The sequence below is a fragment of the Poecilia reticulata genome, chromosome 23, assembly GCF_904066995.2.
Source record: "Poecilia reticulata chromosome 23, P_reticulata-male-v2, whole genome shotgun sequence".
Taxonomy (NCBI): domain Eukaryota; kingdom Metazoa; phylum Chordata; class Actinopteri; order Cyprinodontiformes; family Poeciliidae; genus Poecilia; species Poecilia reticulata.
This window is the reverse complement of record NC_088852.1, coordinates 15,630,523-15,652,925: the sequence shown is the minus strand read 5'-3', so window position 1 is coordinate 15,652,925 and position 22,403 is coordinate 15,630,523. Positions and strand designations below refer to the sequence as shown.

The 22,403-nt window shown below is 41.6% G+C and overlaps 2 protein-coding genes across 4 annotated transcripts in view; one reads left to right on the top strand and one right to left on the bottom strand.

Moving 5' to 3' along the window:
- Nucleotides 1-22,403, bottom strand: part of LOC103459599 (NXPE family member 3-like) — a 75,990-nt gene that overhangs the window by 28,886 nt on the left and 24,701 nt on the right. The window contains exon 1 of one of the 3 annotated variants that reach the window (XM_081603949.1): nt 15,935-16,107. The exons of the other annotated variants lie outside the window; for them this stretch is intronic. The gene's annotated coding sequence lies outside the window, so the exon portion shown is untranslated. Of the gene's footprint in view, nt 1-15,934; nt 16,108-22,403 lie in introns of those variants that run through there. 3 annotated transcript variants of the gene reach the window in all.
- LOC145550245 (NXPE family member 3-like) lies at nt 2,094-13,643 on the top strand. Its single transcript, XM_081604313.1, has 9 exons — nt 2,094-2,652; nt 3,079-3,231; nt 4,152-4,463; nt 10,820-11,115; nt 11,913-11,929; nt 12,077-12,181; nt 12,527-12,559; nt 12,720-12,908; nt 12,980-13,643. The coding sequence occupies exons 1-9, from the start codon at nt 2,602-2,604 to the stop codon at nt 13,525-13,527; spliced, it is 1,704 nt and encodes a 567-aa protein (XP_081460439.1). The 5' UTR covers nt 2,094-2,601; the 3' UTR covers nt 13,528-13,643.

Sequence of the window (22,403 nt, the reverse complement as noted above, 5' to 3'; positions counted from 1 at the left end):
GAACACAAAAAAGTAAGTTAACACAAAACTTACAAATCTTTAACCTAAAGGAACTTTTCACTTTGACTTTACTTAAAACAATTCAGTTCAATGCCAGTTTTGTATCCTATGTCTGACCAACTCAATGTATTATGATCATCCAACTCAATTCACCAAGTTCTTCAATCTCAATTTGCTAAGTTTTTATAACTTAATTCATAAGGGGGTTTAACGTGACAAATTTAAGTCACTCTTACTCAAATCATTTATTTTCTTCTAATAAACATTTAAAATCTCTTTGACTCAATTCTACAGAAAGTCAACTCAAACTTTTAAGTAGTTCCAAACTAAATATTTTGGGCTGCAGCCCCAAAAAAAGTTACAAATCTTTTCCTTAAAGGATTTCTTTACTTTGACTTTACTTGAAAGAATTAAGTTCAGCACCATATTTGAATCCTATGTCTGACCATGACTCAAGGTGACCAGGGACAGATCCTGTACCAACCAGGGTGCTGTGGTGGCGCAGGGGTAGAGCACAATCCACATAAGGAGACACAGCCTTCACAGGTTTGATGCCCAACCTGATGACCTTAGCTGCAGGTCTTCCTCTCTATCATTAACCACTTTCCTGAATAATTACGCTCAAATAAAGGCTGCCTCAGCCAAAAACCATTTGAAAAAAAGAGATACTTTATTAATTTACTTTATCTAAAGTAAACTAAGTGATTTGAGTAAGACTGACTGAAATCTGTCATCTTAAACATACTTAATAAATTTGTTTTAAAAAAAATTACAAATTGAGTTAGATGATTATAATATAGGAGTTTGCATGTTCTCCCTGTGCATGCGTGGGTTTTCTCCGGGTACTCCGGTTTCCTCCCACAGTCCAAAAACATGCCTGTCAGGTTAATTGGCCTCTCCAAATTGTCCCTAGGTGTGAGTGTGTGTGTGTGCATGGTTGTTTGTCCTGTGTGTCTTTGTGTTGCCCTGCGATAGACTGGTCCAGGGTGACCCCCGCCTCTCGCCCGGTACGCTAGCTGGAGATAGGCACCAGAAACCCACCCGCCCCCACTGAGGGACAAGTGTGTAAGAAAATGGATGGATGGATTATAATATATTGAGTTGGTTAAACTTAATAAATTAAGTTGGATAAACTTAATTTAATTGCTTCAATTGGTAACAAGCAATTAAGTTGGTTCAACTAATTTCTTTTTAGAGTGTGGGTTAAACATAACATTTGTAACAATACTCAGACAGATAAATTGTTCATTTTATTAAATAACTTACTATGCACAGAATGTTTTTTTTTTTAAGTGTTTCCATTTACAAACTGGTGTAAAAACGAACCATAATCAGTGATCAGTAGATTACACATTATTACTTAGTTATTATGTCCAGGTGAGCACTAGATGGCACCACAGTTAATCAGTTTAACCATGGCAGCGATCAGACAGGGTCTGAAAAGGAAAGTGGTCTGAATTCTTTGCCAATGTTCCAGTATAAATGTCTGTTTTTAGGTGGAGCAGTTTGCTTGGTTGCCATTGGAGTTTGCTCATTCACAGCTCCCTAAACAAACCAGACTTCTAGACAAACTAACTACAGTTTGATTAAAGCAGACTAAGCAGAGCTGGTGTGAACTGTCACTCGTGGTACCTGCTGAGTCAGTTGGGCACCATTCTGGAAAAGGTTAACAGTTTAGAGGTTTTCTGGTCTGTCTTGAATGATAGTAAAGAATTGTCTGTAACAATGGATGGCACCTGACACGCAACCACTAATCTGTGTCTGAATTACACATCAACCCTCTGCTGGCCTTGACCCATTTGCCAATATATACTCCAATTATTGCTGCAACAATGATTACCTGAGTACTGAATGCCAGAAGTTGCGTATTTGCTTTTGTTGTACATCCTTTGATGACAGCAAAGAAGCAGACAATGGTGGCGCTATGCAAACATCCATCGCCTTCAGGCAGGTGTGCGCAACGATGAATCTTGAAAGTCAATGTTATTAATCCATGGTGTTTTGCTGTTTGTGCAATTTGTTTTGAGAAATTCACTTACAGCGTTTTGCACATTTCGAACGATACATTTTACAAATACACTTTATCTGCATTTATATAAAGTGTAACCTGAATTAAATCTTTTCAAAATTTGCACATATGATCAATGATGCAAGGATAAAACAAGTTATGAAAAACCAAGGTAACCTCTCATATTTTTTTTCATCAAGGAAAATAATTTTTGTTAGGGTTTTTGATGAACAGCAATGTAATATGCACCTATACACTGCATCAACATGTCGCTCCCTTGTGGTAAAAGTATGAGCAGTAATTATTTTGTCCCACAATCAGGAATAAGAGGAGAACCATCCATCCTTTATCTACACTCACTTATCCTTACACCCAGAGGGGCTGGTGCATCTCTCCAGCAGTTTAAAAAACATTTATTGTATTTTTAAAATAAGAGCTATTCATTGATCTCAGTGCTTTATTGATTTTGTATTTTAACACATGACCAGATCAAGTCATCACTCCTACTGGGAGGCCAAGCTTTAAGAAGACACTTATGAAAACTGAAGTACATCTGGATCTCCCTGTTCTTGGCTTTCTTTGCTTTGTGCATCATGTTTTACAGTGCCAGCTTCACTGATCACATAACCTGTAAATTAACAGAGGTGAGTATTTGTCATCTTCAAAACATGAACTCCAACTGTAGAAGCATCATAGTTATAGGCTGGTAAGAGAAACAGCTTCATAATTATTTAAAGGTACTGATAACTCACAATCTCTGGGTTAAGCTTTTGGACCTTTTTTAAACTATGTCTTCATGAAAAAAAATTAAAAACTGCATTGAGTAAAATATGTATTTATCGCGTTTTAAACCAAACAGCATCAAACAGACACAGAAGTAAATGAAGTGATTCATTAACCAAACCTCAGAGGTGGCAGATGGGAAAAAGAAGTAATTTATGTGTTTTCAACAAAAATAAATAAAATTCTAATTTATTTGGCCAAGTTATTACTAAGACTCACTTGGTATCTTGTACTGAAACTGTTTTTATGTCACTTGATTTGTTCAATCTCTAAACTTTATTCTCTAGCTGAAGAAGAAAGTTCCTTCCACCACTGAGGCTCCGATTTCCACCACCAGAACTCTGAAACGTCCCACTGAGCCTCCTAAGCCAACCAGTTTCTGCTCCTTCCACTCTGTGTTACCTGAAGACGCTCTTGAGTTAGAATCTTTAAAGAACTACATCACCTGGCCTGAAACCCCATCTGTCCCAGAAAACTTCTCTCTGAATGACACCAGTCATCCTGCTCACAGCACTTTCACCATCCTTCCACGTGACGGAGGGGGAAGTTGGCATGTTGGTGATGTGGAGTGAAAAATCTTTAAAAGATTATTTTTCAAAATAAGGCTGCTGAGAATCAAAAGTTTCAAGAAACAAATGCTTTTAGTAATATCTGCAGATGGAGAGACACTTGACAATGTCAGAGTAGCTCCTATTCTAGTAAAGTTACATCCCAGATTTATAGTCTTCCATAAGCAGGTGTGAAAAGGGAAATTTTCAGCTGCTAGACATCAACGTTACTCAATTCCAAAGAACATCTGACAAGTTATTTCAGAAACACATTGAAAACAAAAGGAAGTGCGATATGCAAATAAAGGTCAAAAAACAAGTTGGAGGTGTGATCCGCTCGGGTCAGAAATGTATCTTTAAGTTGTTGTTTGCTCATATTCCAAAGGTAGGTGTCAAAATGTCCCCTATGATTAGCAAATTATCATTTAGCTGACATTTGTTTTGTCCTTAGGTGTTAAAAGACTTGACCTTTAGCTCATGTCTAAGCAACATCTTGCAGACTGAGGCCAGGCGCTGAGACGAGGTGACTGGGCCTCTTCCTGTTGCAGCTCTTGAGCATTTCCTGTTGAAAATGGCTTCTAAGTATAGACACTATCTGTTCTTTGCACACTGTAAAACCAGTGATTCTTGAGAATAGGGACAAAACAGGTCCTATGGATAAAACACAAAATTTGACTAATATATACACAAAATATAATTTTTTCAAATATCTGAATAAACTAAATTGGGTCATGTGAGCACAACAATGTATATTTTCCTGGTGTTTGCTGAATATTTTTTTTATTTTAAATATTGTATCTTTAAAGAACTACATCACCTGGCCTGAAACCCCATCTGTCCCAGATAACTTCTCTCTGAATGACACCAGTCATCCTGCTCACAGCACTTTCACCATCCTTCCACGTGACGGAGGGGGAAGTTGGCATGTTGGTGATCAGCTGGAGGTTTTGATAAAAATGAATGACTTCAATGGACGTCCCAAGAAATCTGGTGGCGACGTCGTATTTGCTCGGCTGCACAACCCAACTGTTCATGCAGGTGTGGTGGGGAAAGTCTTTGATCATCACAATGGTTCCTACACGGCTGTTTTTCCTTTACTCTGGGAAGGAAGCGCACAGGTTGAGGTAAGACTGAATGTTTTCCTCTTAAATGTGAAAATATTGTGACTTAGATAAGGTCTCCTTTGTTGCTACTTTCACCTAAATAAGGTTTTTGTGTCATGACTTCTGGATATTGAGGACCTGAATGCTGAGAGAAGGCAGTTAATGTGTTAGAATAATTTATTAATTTGGCCTGAGTTATATCTGCTTGCTTTTGCCACGTTTGCCACAACATAACTTTTTTTTCCTCATGTTGTCTATCATGCAGTCAGGAATCTGAAAGGTGATGACTAATGAGGAAAAACAGAAACTTACTTTTTGCAAAAGCAACTCGAGAAACAAAGAATTAAGCATGTAAAATACAGATTTAACCTAATTCTAAGGCATTTCGTGTTTAAAGGTGGCCAATGTCCCGCAGAATCAATAGCTATAGACTTTGAGACTTAATGTTGTCTTCAGATTAGCTGACCAATACAGAGTAGAGTACCATGGGGTTCCTCGTCTTACAACTCCAAGTGCAAGGCAGTAGGTAGACAATACAGCAGTGAACATATGTTTTCTGAAAAAATAAATAAGCATCTCTGTTTAACAATCCAATGGAATATGGGTTTACAATTTGCTAGGAGAATGACTTTTGCCTGACTGCATTGTATGAAATGGAACGTTGGGAGGAGACAAGATTGCCGTTTTCCAGCCTGGGACTGGCCCTTGCTTGAACCTGTATCCCCTGCTAAATCACCCAACTACAACACCAAAGGGAGATCACAGATCATACAAACCGTTTGGATTAAGAATCGGATGTCACTCAACTTGTATTTGAAGGCAAACAAGTAAATAGCTTTGGCAATATAGTGCCATTGTTATGATTCATGTCCTGTCCATGCTGTGTTAATCACTCATTCAGCTCACCTGCCACTCCTGATTGCTTACCTGTTCCACCTGGGCCTTGCCCTACTAAACACCCCTCAGCCTCTGCTTCCTTGCCAGATTATCAACAGCCACGAGCCAGTAGAGATCCAGCGTTTCCTTCCAAGCCTTCACTGTTTCTACGACCTCTTTCTGTCCATGGATTTATCCCTCCTGCCAAGCCCTTCACGGATCCCTTCTATTCTGGATTTCTGGACCCTGACCCAAGCTCTTCCTCACGACCACCGATTATCGCCTGCCCCTCAAAGCTGAGTTTGCTCTCTCTGTCCTCTTGTGTATAACCTCTGCCTTATTATCGACAAAGTCCCTGGGTGTTGCGTTTTGGATCTCCTCATGGAGATCTTCATTGCTACCACAGAAGCCTGTTCCACTGGTTTCCTGCATTTCCCTGTCATCAGACCCTCTGTTCCATCCATCCACTGCTCTACAGGTCAGTTAAGATGAACCTTTACATGATACCCCTCCTTTATCTGTGCATTACCAGCCTTCTTTCCTCTCTCCTCAGTGCTGTGTTTGATGACCTCTTCCTGAGCAGAAACCAGTATCTGAAAATAAACTTGTTTTTTTCCTTCTATATACTCCTGTGAGTGGTTGAATTTCCGGGTCCCCTCTGAGTGTCCTTACAGTATAATCTGGCCACTATGGACACGTCACCCGCACAGGAGTGGCGTTCAAGTGTTGAAGGCGCTATTAACCGCCTGGAATCTAACATGCAAGAAATGATGTCTATGCTTGATAAGTTGTCCTCCTCTCCTCCCCCAAAGAGTACCTCTTCTCCTAGCCCCAAGGCTTCTACGTCTGGTTACCAGGTCTCGCCCATTTATGAGCCCCGTCTGTCGCCTCCGGAGGTGTTTAAGGGTGAGCATAGTCAATGTCGTCCTTTCATTACTCAATGTGAGATTGTCTTTGAACTTCAACCATCATCTTTCCCCACTGAATGTGCTAAAGTTGCCTATGCTATTTCCCTTCTCTCAGGGAAGGCCAAGTTATGGGGTACTGCCCCATAACTTGGGGTACTGGGTGAGGCAGAAGGACTCCCTCATTTGTTATCGGTTCAAGGACTTTTCCAAGGAGATAATCAGGGTCTTCGATGCAGTTCTGCCTGAGAGGGAGGCTGCACGTGGTTTGCTCAAACTCAAACAAGGCAGGTGGCGAGTCGCAGAGTACATAATTGACTTTGACGCTCTTTCTTCAGGAAGTGACTGGAACGATGAGGCACTATGTGACGCTTTCTACCAGGGCCTCAGAGAGGAGGTAAAGGATGAACTGTCTACTCGGGATGCTCCCAAGGATCTGGAGGAACTGGAGACTCTGGCCGCAAGAATCGACATGAGGCTTCATCAGAGAAGGTTGGAGAGGAGTTCTTTCAGAAGTATTTACCAAGTTGAACGTGTTCCGAGGCCACAGCCATCAGTCTCGTCCCCACCTTTGAGCTCATCTCCCACCTCTCCCGCGGAGGAGCCTATGCAGATTGGTCAATCACACTTATCCCCACAAGAGAGAGAGCAGAGACTTAAGAGAGGCCTTTGTTTCTATTGTGGTGGAGAGGGTCACCTACTTCGTCTGTGTCCAGCAAAAGGCCAGGCTCAGTAGGAGGTAAGGGACTCCTGCTGAGTCAAAAGAGATTAAAATCTTCTTCTTTCTCTGTGCAGGCCATTCTCCAAGCTGACTGTCTTACCAAGCACCTATCTGTCTTTATTGATTCAGGAGCAGACACTGAGTTCATGGACCGTGGCCTTGCCGAATCTCTTGGTATCCAACTCCTACCCACCTCTAAGCGTCTTGAAGTTTTGGCTATTGACGGCCATGTATTTCACAAAGTCACCCATGAAACAGGTCCCATTAAGTTCAGTATTTCCGGGAATCACCATGAACTAATTTCCTTCCTGATAATAAATTCCCCTTGTCTCCCTGTCATTTTGGGGGCCATTTGGGTTAAGAAAACACAACCTCCACATTGACTGGGTTAGGGGCGAGGTGTTGGGCTGGTCACCATCTTGCCATTCCACTTGCCTCTTAGCAGCTTCGGTCCCCTGTACTGTCCCTATCTCAGACAGGAGACCTACCCCGACTTATCCAAAGAACCTGCTGTTTACCATGACCTCAGGGAGGTCTTTAACAAGCATCGAGCCACTTCCCTTCCACCCCATCGGCCCTATGATTGTGCTATCGATTTGCTTCCTGGTGCCTTTCCTCCCAAAGGCCATCTTTTCCCTCTCTCTGGCCCAGAGGATAAGGCCATGAGGGATTATGTCAGTGACTCACTCAAGGCAGGCATCATCCTTCCTTCTTCCTCCCCAGCTGGTGCAGGTTTCTTCTTTGTGGGCAAAAAAGATGGTTCCTTAAGACCCTGTATTGACTACAGAAGATTGAATGACATCACAGTCAAAAACCGTTACCCACTTCCCCTAATGAACACTGCCTTTGACCTGATCCAGGGATCCACTGTTTTTACTAAGCTTGATCTTAGACATGCCTACCATCTGGTCCGGATCAAAGAGGGGGATGAGTGGAAGACGGCCTTTAACACCCCAACCGGTCATTATGAATACCTTGTAATGCCCTTTGGCCTGTCCAACGCTCCTGCTGTGTTCCAGGCACTTGTCAATGATGTCCTCAGGGACATGGTTGGTCATTTTGTTTATGTTTATCTGGATGACATTTAGATTTTTTTCTAAGGCTCTCACAGCCCATCAAGCTCATGTCCATTCTGTCGTTCTCTGCCTGCTGCAGAATAACCTGTTTGTCAAGGCAGAAAAGTGTGAGTTTCACAAACAGTCCACTTCATTCTTGGGTTTCGTCATCTCTCCTAACAGGATTTCCATGGACCCCAGCAAGACGGTTGCCATCAAGAATTGGCCCCACCCACAAGACCTCAGGCAATTTCAAAGATTTCTGGGGTTTGCAAACTTTTATCCCCGGTTCATCCGCAATTTCAGCTCTGTAGCCTCTCCACTACATGCTCTTACCTCATCCAAGTGCAAGTTTGTTTGGGGTAAGACTGCTGCTGAGTCCTTTGATCACCTTAAGAGGGCTTTCACCTCAGCTCCTGTCCTCCGCACACCGGACCCTTCCCGTCAATTCATTGTTGAAGTGGATGCTTCTGACTCGGGGGTGGGAGCCATACTCAGTCAGAGGTGCACTGATGGAAAGACTCACCCATGTGCCTTCTTTTCCAGAAAGCTGTCTTCTGCAGAGACCAACTATGATGTTGGTGACTGTGAACTACTGGTGGTTAAACTGGCACTTGAGGAGTGGAGGCACTGGCTTGAGGGAGCTAAGGAACCCTTTGTGGTTTGGACTGATCATAAAAATCTGCAGTACCTCAAGTCAGCAAGGAGACTCAACCTCAGGCGATCCAGATGGGCCTTGTACTTCAGTCGCTTTAATTTTTCACTAACTTACAGACCTAGGAGTAAGAACGCTAAGCCAGACGCACTCTCCAGGCTTCATGAGACTATGGAGGAGGGTCAAGAGGTAAAGCAGGCAGACTGTGCTCCCCATGTCAGTGCGACTAGCAGTTTCCGAGCTGGAGTAGAAAATAAAAGAAGCCCATCAACTATCCCCCATCCCTGAGATCTATCCTAAAGACCGACTGTTTGTTCAGGAGCAGCTAATACTTGAGGTACTGCCATTCTGTCATGAGTCTAGACTTTTCTGTCATCCAGGAGTCACCAAGACCCTATCTGTGATCAGGAGTTATTTCTGGTGGGGAGCTATGCTACAAGATGTTACAGAATTCATCAAGGCTTGCAGAGTTTGCTGTCAGGCTAAACCATCCCGTCGGCCACCCTCTGGGCTTCTGCGACCCCTTCCTGTTCCACACTGCCCATAGTCCCACGTATCCATGGATTTTGTGACTGGTTTACCCTCTTCCAATAACCACTATGTCCTTCTCATTGATCATTTCTCCAAGATGTTCCACCTGATACCACTTCGCAAACTGTCTTCCTCCAAGGAGCTGGGAGGGATTCTGGCCTGTGAGGTGTTTCGCCTGCATGGGCTGCCAACTGACATTGTTTCTGACAGGGGACTCCAGTTTGTCTCTAGATTCTGGAAGGAATTTTGTGGTCTCCTGGGTATCACAGTGAGTCTCTCATCAGGGTTCCACCCTCAAACTGACGGGCAACGGAGAGGATCAACCAGGAAGTGGAGACCAAGCTTCGGATGCTCTGTGAACATGATCCCTCTTCTTGGTCACAGAACCTACCATGGGTGGAGTATGCACTCAATTCTCTCCCTTCTAATTCTACAGGGCTGTGTCCCTTTTACACCATTTACGGTTACCAGCCTCCTGTGTTGTCTCTTCAAGAAAGACCCACTAGAGTCCCCTCTGCTTATTCTTCGCCCTTGAAGTGCCAGCAGGTATGGCGTCAGGCCTGGAGGGCTCTTCTGAAGACCTCTGCTTTATGTTCCAGATTTGCCAATCATCGCAGAGTTCCAGCACCCACCTACCTCAACGGACAAAGAGTCTGGCTATCCACCAAGGACCTCCTCTTGTGGATTGAAAACCGCAAGCTAGCCCCTCGTTTCATAGGACCCTTCCCGATTTCCAAAGTGATCAACCCAGTGGCTGTTCAGCTCCGCCTCCCCAGGACTCTCAGGGTTTGTCCCACCTTTCATGTGTCCCGTATCAAACCTGCCTTCACTTCACGGTTGGTACCCTCCTCCAGACCCCTCCTCCCACCCAGATCATTGATGGAGGTCCCGCTCACACTGTGCGCTGTCTCCTTTGGTCCAGACGTTGGAGCCGGTCCATCCATTACTTGGTGGACTGGGAGGGATTCGGGCCGGAGGAGCGCTCCTGTGTGCTGGCCCGACATGTTTTGCACAGGTCCCTTATCGCCTGCCCCTCAAAGCTGAGTTTGCTCTCTCTGTGCTCTTGTGTATAACCTCTGCCTTATTATTGACAAAGTCCCTGGGTGTTGCGTTTTGGAGCTCTTTGTGGAGATCTTCATTGCTTCCTCAGAAGCCTGTTCCACTGGTTTCTTGCATTTCCCTGTCATCAGACCCTCTGTTCCTCTGCTCCATTCGTCCACTGCTCTACAGGTCAGTTAAGATGAACCTTTACATGATACCCCTCCTTTATCTGTGCATCACCAGCCTTCTTCCCTTTCTCCTCAGTGCTGTGTTTGACGACCTCTTCCTGAGCAGAAACCAGTATCTGAAAATAAACTTGTTTTTTTTCCTTTCGTATACTCCTGTGTGTGGTTGAATTTCCGGGTCCTCTCTGAGTGTCCTTACAACCATGTTACATTTACCAGTGAGATTTTCCAGTCCTGAACCAGAGAAGTGATATATTATTCCAGTTCATTTGCTGTGAGAAATTTTTCTGTAATAGATACTATATATCTTGCACAAATAAAAACATTGACTTTTTGGGTTTTACATATATTCAAATCTTACTTCACAAGAGAAATTGTGTTGTGAGAATTCTTGTTGTTTTCACAAAGGTGACCATGGTCCACTCCAGTGAGGCAGTCACAGTCCTAGAGAGAGTCAACTTGGAAAAGCCTGACAGAATTTTTTTCCAGAGCCTCTTCCGTTCAGGTTCAGTCACTGAAGCTACCAATTGCAACGTGTGCCTTAAGGCACCTCCGGAAAAGCTGTGCAACCTCACTGACACCCGAACCGGTGAACCCTGGTTCTGCTACAAGCCAAAGACCCTCAAATGTGAACACAGGATCACCCATGCCTTCAAAGGTTATGTACCACAACCAATGGGCAAGGAGACCAAGCTCTTTCAAAGGTAAAATTAATAATTGGTTATTCAGCTCTTTTCTATTGCATGAAAAATGTCTTAAAACTTTTTATGTCTCATTGCACACTAGCTGGGGATAGTGTGCAATGAGACTTTAGGGGAGTTGACTGTAGTTCACTGACTTCAGAATCAGACATGTATTTACTAAACAAATTGACATCTTTTCATCTTTCAGGTGTTTTTTTTCCTTTGGCTTTGGTTTGTTTTGTTTTTTTATCTTTTTGTTGTTGACATCGAATCATATCCTGTGCAGGAGTTTATAACTCAGAAGTGACCTACAAACTACTATGTTGCCAAACCAGAAAAACATACCATCAACATTCAAGAGAAACAGGCGAAGACTGTGTGGAATACTTCCAAAATGTCCCCAATAAGACAAAAAAGGAAGATACTATTTGTTTCTTGTTACTATCACAGACAATTTTATCTTATTTTATGTTTTTTTAATGTACCCTATCTGGTAGTGTGGCACTAAGACTTGCTGTTTGAGTGCCACAATAAAGCCCAACAGATTTACTTTCAAAAGTGGAGCATTAAGACTTTCACTATTATGTTCACTTGATATTTATATCAACAAAACTTTATTAGTAACTTCTTTGGGTTTATCTAAAAAGTAATAGACGCATAGATAAAAGAGAAATGGAGAAAAAAATGTCTCTGCAGTCATCTGTCGGGATAACAGCATCAGAGCGTCTGACCTTAAAAACCTGAACATGCTAGTAAGGTTAGCTCTGTCCTAGAGACAGATGTGGAGCCTGATGAACCTGTTGTGGAAAATGGATTAGTCACAAAATGGAAGCCAGTACAGACTACTCTATACTTCATTTACAAGTAATGTAATGTGACGAACCTGAACTGAAGTCAATTGAATGAAAGTGAAGAAAATGTGGCATTCTGTAAGACTGCATATTGGAATTAGCAGTTAAAATTAGTTTTGGTTTTAGTTAAGAGTGTTTCATCCAGTTTCTTTGCTCTTGTTACGGAGGGGTCAACTTGAAAGTCTCCATTCCATCTTTTGGACCTTCCAGTATCACCATTTTACCAAAACCAATAGGTAAAAGTTGCTATATTGTCATAAATGTGTTCCAATGAATTATTGATTGTCTGACAGATGAAAAAATGTAAACAGTTTTTCTATGTGTGGTTTTCTCAGACAACTTTGTCCACTTAATTTTATAATTTACCTGATCAGTTTGGACTTTATTTCAGGTATATAAAAATGAGTCACATGTAGTTGCATAAAACATAATGCATGCATTTAGAAGGACATGCATTTTTGTTGAATAACCCGTAAAATGTTGATCTGTTATGAACCTACGATAATGTTGAACAGTTGTTTTTTCTGCTCAAGTTACTGTCATAATACACAATCACAAATTTTATTTGTTTTTTCTTCCAGTTCTCAATGAAACAGTCCATGTTAACATGTCAGGTAAAGTTGCTGTTTGTATTAATGAGTAAAAATTTTATATCCACAAAGGTGTTTCTGTAAAGTAATGCTGACCTTCACTTTTTTAAGTCTTCAGTGATCGTAACATCTTTTTGGTTTTCTTTTCTGTTTTGGATGTTCTTCTGAATCTCCCCTCGTCTAGGAGAAGCCATGAGAGCCAGTCCTGCTGGTTATTACTACCAGGGCGCATGGCGAGCACTAGACGGCACCACAGTTCATCAGTTTAACAACGCCACAGCAATCAGCCAGTGTCTGAAAGGGAAGGTTCTCCATCTGTATGGAGACTCCACCGTCAGGCAGTGGTTTGAATTCTTAATTGCTAAAGTTCCAGGTAGATACTCGGTAGAAATGTCTGACAATTCAAATTGGTTCTTTCTGATGAGTTCTCTGTTACACTTTCAGATCTCAAGAAGTTTAACCTGAAAACCCCCCCACAAACCGGACCCCTTATGGCCTTGGATTATAAAAACAACATTTTATTGACGTTCCGCTGCCACGGCCCTCCGCTCCGTGCTCCTGCATTGCCAGTCAGCCAGTTCCATTTTGTTGCCAACGAACTGGACAGTGTGGTTGGAGGCACAAACACTATAGTTATTTTTGGCGTCTGGGCACACTTTGGCGTTTACCCTGTGGAGGTCTACATCCGACGTCTGCTGAGCATAAGGAGGGCAGTGGAGAGGTTGTTGACCAGAGCTCCAGATACTCTGGTTATCATCAGGACTGGTAATCCCAAAAAGCTGACGCTACGTGAGTCGCTGACCACTGACGATTACTACGCATTGCAGCGAGACAAGATACTCAGAGCAATATTCAAAGAAGTGAATGTCCGACTGCTGGACGCCTGGGAGATGACCCAGGCCCACTACCTTCCACATGACCTCCACCCACCACAACCCATAATTAAGAATATGATAGATGTTATTTTGTCCCACATATGTCCCCAGAGGTGAATTGTAAAGCAACATGGAAGAAGTAGAAGATTGTAGAAATGGGTGGTCTGGTAACTATTGGTGATTGGTAACACATACAGAGTTTGATTTTTGACACAAAATAATCCAGCTATGGATTAGAACCATCTGCTTATAACAAAAAGAAGCAGATGGTTGGTGTTTTATGGGGAAATGTAAGGACACTTTGTGGTGTATTAAATCTTTCATTCCATTAAATATTCAATAAAAAAACAGAACCCTATCTAATCTCCTAACAGTGAACATCCAATTTTACCTCAAACGTCTCATCTCAGGCCTGTTGCCTCTACGACTTTTTCACAACTTAATGCATTCAGATGTATATCGATGTAGAGCTCTGCATTAATATGCTCAGGTATGCTCGCTATGCTAGCTTAGATCTTATCAGTTATGTTCTGTGTGTGGTGTTTTTCAAGAAATTACTCAAATTACATGGTGATCACAGTTCTGAAAGTCAATCGTGAAAACTGAAGACATGGAGGTAACATGGAGATAAACATTTGATATTTAAATTACTTTAAAAAAATTATGAGTCAAAGTTAATATAGTGAGGTGCTTAGTTAATGTTATTTTAACAATAAAAACATTTTAATCTGTTTATTTTTTGCATGTTAATTTTAAAAAAATCAATTGCATAGTTATTAGTGTAATCTGCACACTCAGCACTAGTAACATTATTTCCTTTACTACAATAGAATGATTCTCTGTGTATTATGTGTACAGGTCCTGTACTATGTTTTGAGCCTGCATTGCAAAGTCAGTGAATCCAAACTCCTATAATCAAATTTATCGAATTTCTATATTAATACAGTTGTATCAATGATTTGTTCTTTATTGATATGACAATTCTCTTGAATGACTGTACATGTTTTCCAGCTTTTTAACAGATAACTAAATTAGCAAAATAGTCCAGTTACTTTTTCTTATTAATATTGTGTTTATTATATTCTCAGTTTTTACTTTCATTAGTTTTGGTAAATTTTTACTGCAAAACATCAGCAAGTGTGTGTGATGTTCTCAACCGGTCCAGTTCTTTCTTTGGTTGATGCAGATCTCTTGACTCGCATTTTGCTGAAACATTAAGAGAGTTTCCTGGAATCGTCCACAGCTGGGACCTTACACAGTTATTGTAAGGTGTTTACAACAGCTCAGTGATTGTTATTCCACAGTTCTCCAAATCCAAATTTCTTCCCCACTTTTAGATCAGAATGACGCATTACATTTGACACACTACATTTAATTTGATAAAAACATACCTTAGTGCAGAGGTTCCCAAACTGCGCGCCCCACAGGCGGGGTTAGGGTGACCTATTCAGTACAGTAGTGTTCCCAAAAGCTCTCTGTTAGTCCCACTGTGCTTTCTATTCTCCTACTTGAGTCTTTATCCCTCCTTGCAAGGGGGGGCGCGGGAAGCCGTCTGGATGAAAAAAAAAAAACATGGAACGCTGTATGCGCTCGGTTTTTGCCTTAGAATGGCCAACTCTCTGTTATTCCTATGTCAATTTGATACAGTAGGGGCTTCCACACTTCCCATATCCGTGTCCTCTGTCACTTTTATCAGAAGTTAAAACTGATTCATCCGTTGTTAACATGTCGTAACCTGTTTTTCCAAGCCACCTTTAAACGCAACATGAGCGCTACGACACTCGCGCTGGGTTTAAACTGTGCGGCAGTGAAGGAGATCTGCTGCTGCTGTGCAGAGAATCATGACAGCAAAACGCAAAGAACTTTTCAGTTTTTCCCCAAACTAACCTACTGAGTTGAGTAAAGCTGTTGGATGCAGGTAAAGATAGCTAAAAGATGACTAGCTAATATCAATACAGCACCTTAAGCTTAACAAGTAGCCTGTAGGCTACCGATGTTGTTTATGTACAGATACATACATTCATTTTGCTCCCAAAAAAGCCAACCCCCACTAGGGTCAGGGACGGGGGAGGGGGGGAATGTTTGGAAATCACTGGGGGGGGAGGGGGGCGCAGGAGAAAAAGTTTGGGAACCCACTGGGGGGGTTGGGGTGACCTATTCAGTACAGTAGTGTTCTCCAAGGCTCTCTGTTAGTCCCACTGTGCTTTCTATTCTCCTACTTGAGTCTTTATCAATAAAACTTCTCTGTAAAAACATTTTGTTGCCAGGAACAAAATGTTGTTGAGTGACTGTTGTTCACTCAAAATTTAATGTGGGCAAAGACACTTTGCTTGTCCATCAATTGAAGCAAAATTACCAACAGTGATGTTCTGAAGCAGATCAATCTCACACACTGCAGGAAAGAACTGCCTATTGTCGTAAACACAGTCTGTTGATGGTGTTTGGCTTTTTTTCTTTTTATATATATATTTTAGAAAAGAACCAACTATATTTTCTGGGCAGCACTGTACAGTGTTAAGCTCACCACTGTATTTCCCTCCGTGAAATGTCATGGGGAATCCAGACGCACCACCAGCAAAATCACTCATAATCAGGTCCACTTTTCTGGTAGTCTGCCCCCATTTGGGTGCAGTCCACTGTGTTCAGGACCATGTGACCAGCAAATAAAAAATAAAAGAAAGAAAATCTTGTCAGATAGTGTTTTACACACAGTTGCAGCCAAGCATGACTTAATGTTACACAATACAGTTTTACCAAGTTGCTCAAAGTCTAAACTGGCATTGTTGTGCATTTAAGGTGTAAAGTTTACCTTCGACCAAACGCCCCCCAAAGGCATCCCAGCGGCCCCCTTTTGTAAAAATGTCCGCCAGCGCCCCCTGCCGTCCTCTGAACGCCCCCTGGGGGGCGGTACCGCCCACGTTGAGAACCGCTATTCTAGATTCTTCAGTTAAATAACAACTTCCTCGTCGTTACATTTCCCTAAATTAATCATTTCCTCAAAAGTTTATAAAGATGTCTTTAGACATAGAAGTAACCGTCATCTTTCCTCTTAAGCCTCATCTATAAACAATTAAAGAATGATTTAAAATTATTTGATGACTCAACTCAACGTCACGATCAGCGCTCAGTGGAGGCGCGTGCCCCGCGGGCTGTCGGAGCGCATGCTGCTCTGCGCGTGGGCTTTCAGAAATATGAACAAATCTGACTCAAGGTGATATTTTTTATGGGGTGAGATAAGTTACGAAAAATAGCTGCTGACCGAGCTGTGAAATAAGAGAACGCGCTCTCAATAGAATACAATTATTTTAAGAGTTTTTTTCTACCAATAGTAGAAAAAAAGTCAGTGCGCTCTCATGTTTTACTTATTTTACTTTAAAAAGAAAAAAAAACTTAATTCAACACATTTATTGCGTTTAAGGCAAAAAGCATTGTATGAAAACGACCCCGGTGATTTTGCGTGAATTCATTTACAACTAGAAAGGTTACGAGCATTTTTTCCCCACCAACTTATTAAAAATAAACTAAAGGAATACCGCGACTATACCGTCATTTATTTTTGTTCTATTTATAGATCATTATTCCTCCTATTACATTATTAATACAGAAATTCGATAAAACGGCTCTGCCATACTTTAAAGTTTGATTGATAAATGCAGGATAAGTAATAAACAAATGCAAGACAGTTTTTTGATTATAATACTGCGGCATTAATTACATAAAGAAAAGCTTAATAATTGAAAAAGTCGAAGTCTTATCAGTGCAAATGTTATTAATCTTAAAAACATGTCTGCGCGGTCCAGACCTTCAACAAACTGCGGTTTATCCTCCAGGGTGTTTCTCAGCCAAATGAAGATAAACTTGTTCCTACATCCAGGAGGAGAAGCTATAAAACCGCAGAGCAGCTTCCATCACAAAGTAACTTGTTCACACCGCTTCCGATAAACGCACAACTGACATTTATTAATACAAATATGGCTGCTTTTTATTTTTTTTATAATGATAATAATAATATATTGTTTATAAAAGAAAAATGCCTGACCAATTATGTTTCTCAACATACACCAATTATAAGTTGAAAAATATCCAAGCTGCTAAATGGTAGGGGGGGTTTTTTTGTTTTTGTTTTTTCCGTTTTACCGATCGGCGTTATGAAAGTTTGCGTCATCTAAATGTTAACTGCCAAGTCAAGTGTGTAAACTAACATGAGCCTAACACTTCTAAGAGAGGGGGACGGTACCCACACCTCTCCGGGGGCGCTTTACATCATTAAAAACTAAACACAGTGTCATGTAACATTGAATAAACAGTGAAAAAGAGGAAGAAAAAGAAGTTAATAAACTGATAAAAAGTAAAGATAAAAACATTAAAGACATCAAAACCCGCACTCTAACCCTAATTTAGCCATAAGCAACTCTAAACAGGTGGGTTTTAAGTTGAGATCTAAAGGCACCCAGTGTTTCAGCTGTTTTACAGTTTTCTGGAAGTTTGTTCCAAATTTGTGGTGGATAGAAGCTGAATGCTGCTTCTCATCGTTTGGTTCTGGTTCTGGGGATGCAGAGCAGACCAGAAGATCTGAGGGGTCTGGAAGGTTGATACAACAACAGCAGATTTTTAATGTGTTGTGGTGCTAAACTGTTCAGTGATTTATAAACTAACATCAGTATTTTAAAGTCTATTCTCTGAGCTACAGGGATCCAGTGTAGGGACTTTAAAACTGGTGTTATGTGCTCTATCTTCCTGAATTTAGTGAGAACGCGAGCAGCAGCGTTCTGGATCAGCTGCAGCCGGAGGATTGATTTATTGGACAGACCTGTGAAGATACTGATGCAGTAATCAATGTGACTAAAGATAAACACATGGATAAGTTTCTCTAGATCTCACTGAGACACAAGTCCTCTAATCCTGGAGATGTTCTTCAGGTGATAGAAGGCCGACTTTGTGACTGTCTTAATGTGGCTCTGAAGGTTCAGGTCAGAGTCCATCACTACTCCCAGGTTTCGACCTGATCGCTGGTTTTTAGTTGTAATAACTGAAGCTGAGCATTGATTCTAGTTCGCTCCTCTTTAGGTCCAAAGATAATAACTTCAGTTTTGTTTCTGTTCAGCTGGAGAAAGTTTTGGCACATCCACACATTGATCTGTTCTAAGCATCTGTTCAGTGATTGGATGGGGTCAACGGTCACCTGGGGACATTGTGATGCAGAGCCGTGTATCATCTGCGTAGTTATGGCAACTAATCTTATTTAAACATAACGCTCCTTCCCACCTCACCCCCTCCTGTTATCCATACAGCTGTGGAGCTGAGCGCTCCCAAGGACATTCCTTGATAGCAACATCTTATCGGATTTCAGCCAGGAGGCTGAGCAACGTTTTTTCATGGCCCTGTGATGCCACCGCCTTCACTCATGTCTTTGTTTTGCCCTTTGTTTTGTCTGAATGTTGACATTTGCCCTAATGTGTCCTTTCCTCTTTTTATTTTATTTTATTAGAGACTGTGGAGTACTCACTTTTAACCCAGAAAAGAAATTAGAACAAACTTGGAATCCAGAGACTCTAGTTTATTAGTCACTCTTTAGCTTATTTTTTAGAAACTGTACTCACTATTTAAACCAATATTTTACTTCTTAGATCAATTTGTAGATTATTATACAGAGAGACTCCTATTATTGCAACCCAGAAAAGGAATTAGAACAAACCTAGAATCCAGAAAAAATTATTTTATTATTACTTAGAAACTGTGGAGTACTCATTACTTTTACAAATTTAGAGCATACTTAGAAAGTCCAGAGGACACTTACTTCTACTTATCTACCAACCCTGAATAGGAGTATCTAGTTTATTTTATTTGGATCAACATTATTAGCTTTTTCTTCTGTTGCTCTTTCTTTTGGTTTGTTATTTTGGTTTGTATTTCCTTTTAAATCATGTAAAGCACTTTGTATTGCCTTGTTACTGAAAATGTGCTATATAAATAAAATTACCTTTACCTTTTACCCTATGAAGATACAAAAACTTCATCAAATGTTTGATGGTAGCTTCTATCCACCTGCTGTGGATAGAAGTTTCCTTTAACCCCTTCATGCATGAATTTAAGTCAAAATCAGTAAAAAGTTTTCAAACGGGTTTTAAAAACGGACAAGACTGTTTAAAGCCTTAAAAACAAAGAAAAGACGCTGCGGCCCCTCCTTGATCCTCTATCCTCCTTCCCGCCACTGACGCTCATCGGCCTTTCCCAGCTCACCTCCAGTAGAACGCCGCCATCAGACCACCACGCTCACTTCCGAATGTCTCGGCTCGCAGCTGGCTCTCCAGCCTCATCAACCGGCATCTGGCCTCCCATCGCCGGTCTGTCTCATCTTCAGAGTCGTGATTAGCTCAACTTGTGCGGTTTACAGAGCCTTCTGTTCCTCTTTCCCTCGTTTTCTGTCAGCTCGAACTCGTATCGAGGAGGCACATGCATTAAGTAGGACCATGGAATTTCTAGGATCCGCCAGTCCAGCACACGCGACAATGAGGGTCATAAATTGGCTCACCTCCATTCGAGGTTGGTGGCCATTCCTTAACTGGATGGCCGCCTAAGCGCTGCGTTTCTACACCATTCGCTGTTGGAGTTAGTTGCAATAATTTTAAGCACACCAGTACAGTACGGTGCCAATTGGGGGAGGAAAAAAAAGCAAATAAATTAATTAAATATCATAATACGCATTAACTGATTTCCAGAAATTTAGCGTACGGCGTAGACTGTTTAGTCACCCCCGTTTGTGTAACGTGATGTGTGTGCGAAGAGTTATCATAAACGGCAGAGAGCAGTTTCTAGGCGAGGCAGCTAGTTCTCCTGCGTGGCAGGGGGCGCTCATGATCCCAGATATTGCGTTTCCACAAATGCAGAGTAAGACAGTAACAACGAGCTAGCCTTAGAGCAGTGGTTCTGAACCCACCAGTTTCATATGCGCATCCACTGAACCCTTGTGTAGTGATAAATAAAATATGATTTTTTTCCCTCCCAAATTCAAGACATACCCAAGATCATTAAGTCTTCTTAAAAGGTAGCCTCTGAGAACAGTTCTTCAAAATATAGTCAAGTGTTTTCAGTAAAGTTGAGCTGACTGTCCAGGAACGACCCAAGGTATTTAAAATTTGCCAGTTTCAACAGGTTGGAAATTGAGAGAAACTGGAACCACTTTATGGTCTTGTTTAGGTCATTTAATTAGCTCTACATTCTTAAGAGACTGAAAAATTAATAATAAATAATAAAGACTTTGCAGTATTCTGATTTAGTAATGTAATTATATTAGTTGCGTTACCACCCCCACGCCACTAGAGGGAGTAGCAACCCCGAAAAGATGCACTAAGAAGCAGATTTAGAAGTACACCGAAAGCTACAGAATTTGGTAAAAACGGTGAGTTTTGCTGAAGTAATTAAAGACACAAGTTCAAATCCCTGCTGAGAGTGGAGCTTCTTCTATCAGGGCTCCTCCGCAGCACTGATTGGCTAAGCAATGTAACCTTATCCTCTGCAGCAAGAGATGGCAAAGCGGGGCGCGTCATCACGACTTTATACACAAGTGTGTCTTTACCTCCGCGGCAGAGGCTCCGCCGAACCCCTGAGACCGACTCACCGAACCCCTGGGGTTCGATCGAACCCAGGTTAAGAACCACTGCCTTAGAGCTAGCCTCACAGTAAAGTCAGTTCAGCGACACCTCTTGGTTTTTCCCTCTTACCACAGCAATCACGTATTATCGCAAACAATTAAGCCTAAAACTATATTTCTTTTGCGTGAGAAATATTTGACTGTTTTCTTTGATACGTATATCAAGTAGTGATAGATATTTTTGTAGCGACGTTTCTGGTTGCCATGGCAACGAGCCTGCTCGTAGCTGTGATGCAGAAAGCGAGAAGTGGTTTCGACAACTTTCCCCCTTCGCTACAAGCTCGACACAAAATTAATATCCACATGTCTAAGTTTGATTGAGCTAACGGAATGGTGACAGCGCTGCCAGGTATGTCACGTAAAAGAGTAGTTTCTTCCCCCAGTGTTGTCCGCATGTGCAAATTTTCCAATGTAAACAATAACTAGCAGGGATTTATATTCGTAAATCAGATTACAAATGCCTCTCCAGCTATATACCTTGCTAGCAGTGGTGGGAAGTAACGAACTGTACTTAAGTACAGTTTTCGTGTATCTGTACTTTACTTAAGTAGATTTAATAATGGGGACTTTCTACTTTTACTCCACTACATTTTACAGTAAGTATCTGTACTTTCTACTTCACTACATTTCTACAAACCTGTCGCGTTACTCGTTACATCCAAGTCGCGTTGCGCTTTTTTTCCGTTAAAATGTGAAGTTTAGGGATTTAAGGTGGCGCCGTAAAATCCAAGCAATAACGTGACTTAGTGTCTGTTGTCACCCATCGGCTCCACCTTTACTCGCACGCGGAGCTCCAGACATGCGCAGTGGTTTCCTCTGAGCGGGAGGAGATGTCTGTTTAATGATAATAGCTGCATAAATCATAATATATGGCGACATGTAAAATCAGCAGCGCTTCGTTTTCACAGACGGTGGGGACTTTGTCCAACTTTTAGCGTCACTTGGAAGGAAAGCTTAAAGAAAGGTAAGATCTGTGGACGTGATGCTAGCTAAGCTAACTGTACAGAGACACATATGTTGCATCTGATGAAAAAAAGTTGTCACTCATGCGCTGAATTATTGTGTGGAGGTTTTGACTGAGGTGTCGCAGATATGGGACAACGCTGTGACCAAAGTCTGCAATATAGTGATATGACATTCAGGAACGATCCGATTCTTCTGGACGGATCTTTACTAAGTCCTAAGGACTGAAGCCTCACTGAGAGCCGTTCTTTGTTCTTGTGTACACTGCAGTAGGTATATATTGACCCGACGAGGGTCCCCGTGGTCAATCAGCGTTGCTTCCTAAGTGGACAGACAGTTTGATTTCACAGAAGTTTGATTTACTTGGAGTTATATTGTG